The 11,712-nt window shown below is 55.5% G+C and overlaps 1 protein-coding gene across 1 annotated transcript in view; it reads left to right on the forward strand.

The window, feature by feature from the left end:
- Nucleotides 1–11,712, forward strand: part of LOC123230615 — a 36,419-nt gene that overhangs the window by 6,037 nt on the left and 18,670 nt on the right. The window contains exons 5-6 of the mRNA XM_044656744.1: nt 3–157; nt 582–711. Of these exons, the coding sequence (XP_044512679.1) occupies nt 3–157; nt 582–711 (285 nt within the window). The remainder of the gene's footprint in view (nt 1–2; nt 158–581; nt 712–11,712) is intronic.

Genomic DNA, 11,712 nt, shown 5'->3' on the forward strand with positions numbered 1-11,712 from the left:
AGCGAGAGCGCGTGCGCGCTGCCCAGAGCGCCGCCTCACATGCGCGCGCGCGCACCAGCGAGAGCCGGCGTGCCGCCCAGAGTGCCGCCGCACGCATGCGCGATTACCCGCGAGAGCCGACGTACCGCCCAGAGCGCCATAGGCGTACCATTGAGACGTGGCCCGCACAGCCTAGAGTGCCTCAGGGACACGCCCCGCCCCCACCCCGCCCCGCCGGCGGATCTGTTGCCACGGTTACGGCTTCCCTGGCTCCCGCGCCTGCGCCCTTTTCCCTGAAGAGGCTGCGGTAGTCAGGCAGAGGCCGGGGAGGCCTGAGGGGACAGCCCCGCCTCCATCCCGCGGGGCTCCCCTCCGCCCACCGAGCTCCCGAGTGTTCCAGTGGGGAGGGGAGGGGCTTCCTCAAGCATTTTTGAAGCACCTGCTTATTCCAGGCCTGAGCTATGGGCCTTGCCCTAAAGGAGGGCGGCGGGGGGGGGGGGGGGGGGTTAATGCCCCGCCCCCAGATAGATGATGCTTCCTTCAGCACTTACGGAGCACCTGCTGTGTACCCGGCCTGGACTCCGAGCCCTGCCTTCTTCCAGAGCTGACACTAGGGGGAGCCAGTGGGAGCGCAGGCACAGAGGTCCGGAGCCAGGCCCGCAGGCAACGGCCAAGCTGGCCACGGGGCCTCTGCTGCTGCCCACAGCTGTACGGTCTGTGGCCTCAGGTCGGGTGAGACAAGAGAGCAACTCTCGGGCCCTGGAAGCCACTCGGGACCAAAGAAGCCAGGAAAGAGCCGCAGATCCCTGGAGGGAGAGGAAGAGTGGGGGCCCCCCCCCCGCATGGGGGAGGGGTGCTGCCCAGCTCTCTGAAGGAGACCCCCCAGGAGGCTGGAGTGAAGCCCCGCCCCTTATTCTTGGGACAACCGGGAGATCCACTCAGGAGCAGGTGTCGGGAGCTGCAGGGCTGTCTGGGCACAGGCCGGGTCTATGCCAAGGCTCGTGGACTCTTCTGGAGAGCCCGCGAACAAAGGACAAAAAGGGGGGTCCTCCGAGTTCCCACCAGGGAGGGGTCTCTCATGGGCTGGTCCCCAGGCCAGGAGCTGAGGGTGCCCCAAGGCTAATAGCTGATGGGTGAGGAGTCAGGACAGCCTGGTAGAACAGGGAGGCTTCCTGGAGGAGGCTTCTCTGAGCGCCTAGGCCAGAGGGGAGGCCCCGGGCTGCCCGAAAGGACAGTCACCAGCCACCTTCTGGTTGCCCACTGGAAGCCAAGCACTAGGTAGGCTCAAAACGGTGCCCAATAGGGATGCATTCCTCTGGCATTGGGCTGCCTGGCACCCTAGGGCTGGACTGAGCCGTGCTTGAGACACGGCCTCGAAAGGCCCTTCCAGCCCCTCATTTATGATTCTTTGAAAACCTGACAAGAACAGGGGCAGCTCTGGTGGCTCCGTGGATAGAGAGCCAGGCCTGGAGTTCAAATTTGCCCTCAGACATTGTCTGGCTGTGTGACCCTGGGAAAGTCACTGAACCCCCATTGCCTAGCCCTTGGCCATCTTCCGCCTTAGGGTACTTCCAGTGGACTCCCAGACGGAGGGGTGAGATTTTCCAAATAAATACGGCACCCCCCAAGCCACCGAAGGGCCAGAAATAGGTTTCGAGATAAAGACAGAAGGCCTCGTGCCTTGGGGCTGAGAGCCGGAGCCAAGGTGGGCACCAGGGAAGACTTGCAGGCAGGGCTTCGCCCAGGACCAGTCTGGGCACCAGGGCATTGGGACATTCCTGGCTCTCTGTAGGGACGCTGAGCCCAGTGCCCACGCTGTGCCCGTTGAGCCCTGGGAATGGGCACTGCCCGGGAGTGTGGCCCAAGGGGGGGAGAGAGACTGAGGAAGTGGGCACGTGCAGGCCCTCCCGGGTAGCTTCTGTCCTCCTCAGCCTTGCCCTCTGTCAGAGGGGCAGCGTGACCTGTCTGTGGCCAGGAGGGCGCCGCAGTCCTGCTTGGTGGCCGGCGTCTCCCCCTCTAGACTGTAAGCTCACGGAGGGCCAGGGCTGCTGTTCTGTCTCTCCAGGGTTTAACTCCAGGCCTGGTTCCGGGAGGCGCCTATTGTTTATGGCACTGAATTGCCAAATGCTTGAAACCTCCCTCCTGGCCTGCCTCCAGCTGCCTCCAGGACTATCCTGGCCCTGTGGCCACCAGGGGGCGCCCCCGGGCAGAGAACCAGAAAAGAGCCAAACCTTCCGCCTGGCAACTGTCACAGGACTGTTTGTGCCGCTCAGAATGCCTTATCCTCAGGCTCCTCCACTGGGCTTCCTGGAAGGCTTAGCTCCCTTGGATCTTACTGGCCCCTTCCTCCAGGAAGTCCTTAGGGATCCCGCCCCACTCACGTTTCCTTCCCCAGTGGGGGGGCGGGGTGATTGTCCAGTAAACCAGCCCTCCCCCACCTCTGTCCCTCCAGCCTCGCTCTCGTCCTGTGTCTTTTCTGCCCTTTGTGGTCCAACTCCTCCAAAAGGCTGTCTACACCGCCTGCACTAGCTTTCCCCTCACTCTCTCTTTAACCCCTTAAAAAGCCAACTTCTTCCATCATCGCACCCAAACTGCCTCTCCAAAGGGCCTCTTAGTTGCCAGATACGATGGGCTTTTGGGAGGACTTTCCAAAAATGATCATTTCATTTCATTTCTTTTTAAATTTTGAATTCCCCCCTCCCCCCCCGGGAAGCAACATGCTATCAATCAGACACGTATCGAAATCACCTCAGCGACATCCCTCCCCCCAAAAAAAAACTTGGATTTGCACTCGCTTCTTTGGAGGTGGAGAGCATATTTTCACCCTGCTGGCCTTGTTTCTGTCTGTGTTCTCCCCGACCTCCCTGCAGCCTTGGACACTGTTGGTCCCCCTTTCTTCTCTAGCGTGTTTCAGTACTCCCCTCTCTCCGGGTTCTCCTCCTGCCTCTGTGAGTGCTCCCTCTCTGTCTCCTTGGCAGGATCCTCCTCTAGGTCCTGCCCTCTAACTAGGAGGGACCTATGAGGCTCTGTCCTGAACCCTCTTTCCTCCTTCTGTATTGCTTTTCTGGGATCTCAGCAGCTCCCATGGATTTCCTGAGGATCTTTGTGGTGATGCTTCTCAAATCTCCCTTTCCTGCTCAAGGCTCTCTGCTCGCCTCCAAACTCTCATCTCCATCTGCCTTTCACACATTTCCAACAGGATGCCCAGGAGACATGTTAAACTCAAGGTGCCCCGAAGAGGACTCATTCTTGTTCCCCAAACCCTGCCCTCCCCCTACCGTCCCTATGACTGTGAAGAACAAGACCATTCTCCTCCTCCCTCAGGTTCCCAACCCAGGAGTCATCCTGGACTCCTTATCTTCTCTCACTACCCCCACCTTCCCATCCCACTTGGTGCCAAGGCCTATCAATTTCACCTCTGAGGTATCTCTGGTCAGTTTCACCTCTGAAGTATCTCTGGTCAGTTTCACCTCTGAAGTATCTCTGGTCAGTTTCACCTCTGTAGCCTATCTTGCTATTCCCCTTCTCTTGATTCTGCCCTAACTCTGGTGCAGGTTCTCATCCCCTCAAGCCTGGCCTACTGTGATAACTGTTAGGGGGTTGGGGGGAGAGATCTGCCTGCTTCAGGTCTTTCCCTTCTCCAACCATCCTCCATTCAATGACTGCAGTAATTTTCTGAAGTGCAGGTCTGATCATGTCACCCTCCCCCTACTCTATAAACTCCAGTGACAGTCAATGCCTCCATATAAATATATATGTGTGTGTGTGTGTGTATAATAAACATCTATAATAAGAATAAAATTAGATTCATCTTACACAAATATGTGTTGTATATATCATAAAACCTTTTGTTTGCCTTCTTCATAAGCTGCCTCCCCTTTACCTTTTCAGTCTTCTGTGATCCAAGGGCACTGGCCTCCTGCCAGTTCCATTTCTAAAGTCCAGACATGTCCACTGGCTGTTCCCCGTGCCTGAATCTCCCCTTTCCTCCCTAACTCTGGGCTTCCCTGGCTTCCTTTGACTCTCACCCAAAATTTGACCTCGTCTGGGAAGCCTCTGGTGATCTTTTTCAGTTTGTCCCTCTAGAGCTTAAGTCTATGTAACTCCCTTCCTTCCTTCCTTCCTTCCTTCCTTCCTTCCTTCCTTCCTTCCTTNTCCCTCTCTTTCTTTCTTTCTTTCTTTCTTTCTTTCTTTCTTTCTTTCTTTCTTTCCTTTTCAAATCCTCACCTTCCATCTTAGAAGAAAGGGGGTCCAAGGACTTGGTGATGGAGGTGATTAGTAGGTCCTTTTGGTCTCCTTATCATGGCTTAATTTATTTTTGTTAAATATTTGCACAGAATTAATACTTTGAATTTTATCTGCATAACCACCCCTCTCCATCTCTCTCTTCTGTCTCTCTCCCTCTCCCACTCTTTGTCTCTCTCCTCTCTGTCTCTGTCTCTCCTGTTCTTGAATTCTCAAACTTGGGACTTCAGGGGTGCGGCATCTCCCAAGAGGCTCGACTCTTTCTCTTGGGCTGAGTGAGTGAGGAGCACGTCCTGTCCTGGCTGCTGCTCTCTTGCCTCTTGAGTTGGGTGAGCCTACCCTGAGGATGGATCTTTCCTTTCAGCCCAGGAGACTTCTTAGGGGCCCTGCTCAAGGCAGCCATTCCCAGGCCCTAGAGGGAGGGAGGGAGGAAGGGAGGGACTTGGCAGCCCTAGCTTAGGGTGGGTTCCTCCAGGAGGTCTAGGCCTGCTCTCCTCCTGATACCCTATCTGGCCTGGGCTCACTTAATTGAATCAGCAGGGGGAGGGCACTCAGAGCTCTCAGCCCTCAGACCATCACATCATCCCCCAAGCCTACCTATAATTAGGAAAAATGAGGAAACAACAAAAAAGCACCTAACTCTGAAAGACTTTTTATAAAGACAGAGCAAGTACAGACACAGAAGGGGACAGTGAAAGCAAAGCAAACACATGCAAAGTCCAAAACAAAAATATGGAATGGACACAGATTCTGGAAGGGCTCAAAAAAAAAAAGACTTTAAAAACCAATTAAGAGAGGCAGAGGAAAAGTGGGGAAGAGAAATGAAAGTGATGCAAGAAGAAATGGGCCAATTGAAAAAGGAGAACCAAAAACTGACAGAGAAAAATCAGGCCTTAATCAGGATTGACCATCTAGAAACTAATGATTTCATGAGAAGCCAAGAAACAATCAGAATCAAAGGAATGAGAAAACAGAGGAAAACATGAAATATTTTATTGAAACAGACATTTAAATATATAAAATGGGAATTCTGCACCAGAGACAAAGTGGTTTTGATTGTCCCCAGGGTCTAGGACCCCCAAGAACCCAAAAAAGACAAAAAGCCAGCAAGAAGGACAATATTCAACTCCTATTCAAGTCCCCCTCTCCCATTTGTGGCAGCCTAGCTTCGTGTGTGGACCCCAAGGTTTGCAACAGAATTCATCTACAGGCCTGCACCCGCCTCCTCCCAAGCCAAAATGTGCTCAGTCCATAGCTGCTGCCCAGCAGAGCTCTGTCACACTGAGTGTGAGAAGGTGCTCTGCCAGGGGTGAGAGTTTCTCTTTCACACCCTGCCCTAATTCTTCTATCAGGCCCCAATTCCCATGTATTAGAGAGGATTCCTGATTAGATCTCAGACACTCTCCAGCCTACAAATTTGTGCATTTCCTTTGCTCTTAGGAATCCCCAAGAATGTTGTCCTTTTGAACAGCATTTGAAGGGTTCAAGGGTTCTTTCCACATGATAGGGGGATGGGCAGGGGTGGAGACTTCTAGGGGCCACCTTTTAACTAGCTACCAGTTAGAATATCTTGGGATATTAGAGGGAGGGACTGGATAATGAGCTCCTGGAAACCTATTTATTGAGCTGCCTTGCCAAGCTTTAGGGTCTCTGGTCATTGCCAGAGGGCCACTCACCTACCTCACTTTGTTGGTTATGATGTAGGCCTAAGCAATGAGCCAATATCAACCACATAAGCCTGAGGGAAAGTACTCGGTATCCTGCTATCCTACTGGAGTCCTTTTTGTCCTGCCAGAAGTCACTTGGGGCAGAGACCTAAGTTGGTGAATTGTAAATTGCCCATTGTGGGAGGCTGAGGTGTTAGAAATCTAACCCTTAGGGCAGTGATGGTGAACAGAACCTTAGAGACTGGTGTGCCATGCCCTGGCCCCCACCAAGTGCCAGGCATGCCCTGCCCCCCCCCACTTGCCCCACACAAGGGAGGGAGAAAGTGCTCCTACTGGGAGCTCCTACTGGACAGAGGGGTGAGTGAAGTGAGGAATGTCCTCAGAGAGTGTAGAGAGGGGGAAGAGAATGGCTGGAGTGCTCTGCTCCCCTCCAACTCTGCAGCCTTGTGAGCTGCCCGCCTTACCCCCTGTGCACTCTCATGGGACTGCTGAGTGGAATGGTGGGTGATGTGAAAAAAATGTCATCAGGCCTGGTGGAGAGGGGGGGAAACAACTCTGCCTGAGTCCCTCTGCCTTTCTAGTAACAAATTCTAGGGCTAAGGGGTGGGGGTAGTGGTAGAAGGAGAATGGCACACATGCCCACAGAGAGTGCTCTGCATGCCCTCTTTGGCACGTGTGCCATAGGTTGACCATCACAGCCTTAGGGAAATATCATAGAAGGGAAGGAGTCAGAAAGGGAGCAATAGGGGGAAAAAAGATTGAAATTGCCAAAGGACTCAGGAAGAAGGAAACTCAAAGACCTTGAGCACAAACAGATAAACTTTTTGGGAAGGTACTAAAACAGGAGGGAACATGGCCTTTGGATCTAGGACATGAGCTTGGGTCTTTATTGAGAAATCCCACAAAAGAAAATAATTCAGCACTTGATGAGTTGCCTCTTGTGGAGAGCCTGGAACCACAGTAGAATGTGCCTGGGGGGGGGGGCGAGAAAAGGGAAACTAGAATTGTGAGAGCAGAATTTACAGACGAAATAATTGTCAGAATAGAAAACCTGAGATCTGCAACAGCAAGTGTTACTAATGAATCAAAAAAGGGAACAATGAATTGAAAGACAATCTGGAAGAAGAGAAGCAAAAAGCAACCCCAGTAAAAGCAAGCTTGATCCCTGTGCAGACAAAACATAAGGATCTCAAAGGTAGGATGCAAAGAGACAATTTAAGGATTATGGCTCTCCCAGAAGAAAATGACAAGTCAGGAAAGTTAAACATGATCGTGCAATAAATAACACACGAAGACTGCCTAGAGAAGAGTGCCATTTGCCTTCCAAGAAAGACCTGATGGAGTCTTAATGCAGACCAAGCCATACTTTCTTCTTGTTTTCGGTTGAGATCTCTTCCACCAAGTGACTATTATGGAAAGATGTTTTCTAGAATTGCACTTATGAAAATGATACCAGAGTGCCTGCTAGCTGAGGGAGTGGGGAGAGATGGGATGGAGAGAATTTGGAACTCGGCACTTCAAAAATGAATGTTAAAAATGATTTTTACACATAATTGAAGAAAATAAAATATTAAAAACAAAACAAAGAGAACTGCCTAGAACTTTCAACAAGATGATAAAACTTCGATGGAGACAATTCGTAGATAATGTTGGAAGCCACGGAGGCCAAGTGGGTGCATCGAACACCTTAGAGAGAGAATGAGTTCTTCTGGTACATGGGGAAAAGAGCTTCAAAAGTAAAGAAGAAATTTGAATGTGAGGAGATCACACCCATCAGAAAGTTCCAGAGGGAAGGGAGTCAACTTTCCCAAAGAGTGATGGGTTCAAGATGCCCACGTCACTTTCCCTGTAAATCCCAGCCCAAGCGATAGAGAAAGAGGCATGTGCAGGACTAAAGAGGCATTTGGAGCATTCTTGGAAAAGAAAAGCAGCTCTAAAGAGATCGTTGCTATCATTATCTTCTTCTTCTTCTTCTTCCTCCTCTTCCTCATTCCTTTTCTTCTTCCTCCTCTTCCTCATTCCTTTTCTTCTTCCTCCTTCCTCCTTCCTCTTCCTCCTTCCTCCTCCTCCTCCCCCTTCTTCAACAGAAAGACAAGAATGGTAAGCCAATAGACCAGCCAAGGACCATGACAGCAGAGAGCCCACATAGCCAACTTGGATGGAGAAGATCTAGCTGAAAAGACCAAGAAGGAACAATTTGATTTGGTGATAAAGAAGACATTAAACCAGGTCTAGAAATGGGAGGTCTTAGGTTCAAATCTGGCCACAGACACTTCCCAGCTGTGTGACCCTGGGCAAGTCTCTTAACCCCCATGGCCCACCCTTACCATTCTTCTGCCTTGGAGCCAATACACAGTGTGGACTCTAAGAGGAGGGGAAGGATTTGGAAAAAAAAAAGACAGCATTAGTAACTTTGGAGAGTGCCGTTTGGGGAAACTGAGGTCAGAACCAGACCACAGAAAGGATGGACTGAGAGAGGAAGAAGCAGCAGCCACCGCAGAGGGCCTTTCTAAGAGTTTAGGCCAAAGGAAGGAGAGAGAAGCCTAGGATAGCTGGGGAGGGTGGAGCAGTAAGGAGCTCAAGGGAGGATCTTTTTGCGGGCAGGAGGTCCATGAGGGAGTGGGGGCGGGAGGGAATGGAGGGGGTTATCTTGTCACCTCTTCAGGGGATGTGAGGATGAAGGAGGGAGGAGCAGAAGGGGACATCTGATGAGGTAAAGATGATGCTCCTAACGAATGGTCTCAAGATTGGGGGGGGGGGCAAGTTCTTAGCTGTGAGAGAAGGGGGGAGTACCAGGAAAGACTTGAGAGAAGAGGCCCCCGGCCTCAGTTTCCTCATCTGTCCCCAGACAGTTGCTGTGGTGAGGGGTGGCCAGTTGAGATGAGAAGACATGAATCTGGCCCCAGGCAGCGGAGGGGGGAGTGAGGCCGAGCTGGGGCTGGGCCTGGAGGCTGAGGGGAACAGTGTAGAGCTGAACCGACTCCCAAGAAGCGCGTCACAAACTAGAGATGATCAGGGCAGGCTTCATGGGTGAGGAAGGCCTTTAAGAGTAGACAGGAGTCCATCAGATAAGGAGAGTGAAGGACGGGAATAGGGTAAGGCCAGGCCCTGAGACAGGAAAGCTCCAGGCGAGGGAAGGCAGCCAACATTCCAGGAACACCGTGAGCCACAGTGCGGAGGTGGGAGAGAGCAGAGAGCCCCCGGGAAGACGACTGCCCGGTTTGGTCGGAGGGGAGCAACGCCATTTGTCATTTCCCTCTTCTGCCGGGGGCGGGAGGGGGCTCAGAGTTGGTGGGGGCTGGAGATTTGGGCTTCTTTTCATAGGACGGGGGCGGCCTCCAGCTCTTCCTCTGAGCAGAGCCTTTGACACTGGTCGCTTGGGGCATGCTCTGGGGTTCTGATGACTTTGACTCGGTTCCTTCTGTGTTTGAGAGATGGGCCTTTGTCAGAGGCCCTGGCTGTACCCCGCCCCGCCCCCCCGGCTCCCCCCCAGGCCCCCCAGTCTACTCGTTCCCTTCCAATCCTGAGCTGGGCTGCATTGCTTTTGTTTGTGCTGCTGCTGTTTAATCTGGTGCTGCCATAAGGGGAAAGAGGGCTCAGCATCAGCATCAGGGAGCCAGTGTGGGCTCAGAGCTGTGGGGAGGCAGGGGGCTGGGCCAGTCTCTGCTCCTTGGCCCCAGAGGCCTCTCCCTCCCTTGTCCTACCCTCCTTTCCCCCCATGGTCCCCCGGGACCCCAGACGGCTTTGAGCCTGTTCTCCGGCCTGCCCCCCACCCCCACAGCCCTTCTCTTTCAGGTCAGGGGAGACACCCGGGAAGGGCTTGGGTGAGGGCTCGGCTGGACTGGCTGGGCCATGGCTGGGGGAGGGGAAAGAGTGGGAGGAGGGAGATGGCGGCCTCCTGGACAGCTGGCTCGCTTCAGGCAGCACCAGGGCCGGCGGCCCCTCTGACCCTGCCCAAACGGCCCAACATTCTCGCAGTTGGCTGTGGTGGCCCACTGCTGCGCCCCAACTTGCTCTTTTGGGTTAAGAATGTTCTGTGGGGGCCCAGCCCCCCTTGCACCCCGGCCTCGGCACCCACACCCACATTTGAGGCATTCCTAGGCTCCCCCCCACACTCCCAAAGCCGTCTTGTTTGTGCCAGAAGCAGCTCCCTCAGCCCCATCCCTGGCCTCTGGCGGGCAGGGGCCCTTGGTGAGTGCTAGGGGCCAGGGCTCAGGGAGTATAAAGACCCAGCTGGCAGCCCGGGAGGTTGATGCAGAGCAGGGCCACTGAGGCAGGGCCACGGCCTCCCTCGGTGCCGGCCCCCCCCCCCTGGCCCCTGCCCCAGGACAGCACATCAGAGTAGCTGCCCCCCCCAGAAGCACGCTGAGCAGCTGGCATCCTGGCGTGGGGGAGGGCCTTCGGCTCGAACCCCTTGAGAATTGCTCCAAGGAAGTCTGTGGACAGAAGGTGGTGAGCACCGGCCACTGCAAGGCCTGGGGGGGATCCTGGGGGAATTCGGCCCGAAGTCCTCTGACCTTCCATTCGTCCCTGAAGGAGCCGGCCTGGGACAGAGCGGCCACAGCAGCAGCCGGGGCTCGTCTTCAGGGAGGTCGGGGAACCAAGGAACCTGAAGGGGCCTGTCCTGGGGCCGGAGAGGGAAGGGGGCTGGGATGGACCAGCTAAGGGCAAGGAAGGTGGGCGAGGCTGCCGCGAGGGGGAGCTGTGGAGAGGAAGAGGAGGAGAGGCCCCCGGAAGACCTACCGTGGGCCGGGCAGCATTAGCCAAGGCCCTCTGGGATGGAGACCCCAACAATTCCCAGGCTCTGGAGGTGCCTCTCAGACTCACGGGCCCTAGAGCTGGGGGGGGGCCCTGGGTCTGTGCCCCCCAAGCAGCCCTCTCCTGGGGCAGCTGGAGACCAGGAGTCCTGGGGGAGTCCCTGTCGGCCTCCCAGCCCAAAGAAGTGGCCTGAGCTGGGCCCCTCCCGCCGTCCCGTCCTGCCTGCCGAGGGGATCACAGCTCTCCCCCTGGAAGGGACATGGAAAGTGGAGGCGCCCAGATCCTCCGGGGGGGCACAGGATGCCCAGGGAGGTCCGTGCTCGGGGGATGCTTCCCTGCCCTACTGAACGGGCATTTCCCAGGGGGCAGCAGCAAGACGGGGGAGAAGGCACTGGTGGGGGCTGTGAGGAGCCCTGGGGCATCCAGCAGGGTCCTGGCCTGGATTCTGAAGGCGGCTGGCGGGGGGGCAGGACGGGGAGGGGGTTGGGAGCAGGCTGAGCACGGAGCCAGCCAGGAAGCCCGGCCTTGCCCGCCCAGGCCTCCTCCCTCCAGCTGTCCCAGGGAGCTCAGACAGGTGCTGACGCCCTCCAGGCCCCGGCTGGGCCAAGGGGAGCCGTGTCCTGTTGCTCCTGTGCCCAGGACAGAATGAGAGCGGGCCTCGTCGGGGAGCAGCTCCCGGCAGTCGAGTGGCCCTGGAGCCCAGCCGCAGGCCCCGGGCGGCTCTGGTCCGCTCTGGTGCCCGGCTGGACCCGCCCGGCTGCCTTAGGAGGTCCACGGAGGGGAGGAGGAGAGGGAGGAGCTCAGCGGCCCCCGGCCCACCTTCAGGCTCCGGTGGGAGGAACGTGAAGGGCCGCTTCAGAGGCGGCCCAGCCTCCGGGAGAGAGAGAGGCCTGAACTTGGAGGCAGGGAGGCCTGGGTTCTAATCCTGACCTGGGCCCTGCCCGACTGCGCCCAAGGAAATCCCTCCCCCTCCCCCTCCCCCTCCCCCTCCCTCCCTTTCTTGGTAAACCGAGGCGACTTCATCTCTTCATCACTGTGCATCCTGGTGGCTAGAGGACCTCCG

Source organism: Gracilinanus agilis, chromosome 1, assembly GCF_016433145.1.
Source record: "Gracilinanus agilis isolate LMUSP501 chromosome 1, AgileGrace, whole genome shotgun sequence".
Taxonomy (NCBI): domain Eukaryota; kingdom Metazoa; phylum Chordata; class Mammalia; order Didelphimorphia; family Didelphidae; genus Gracilinanus; species Gracilinanus agilis.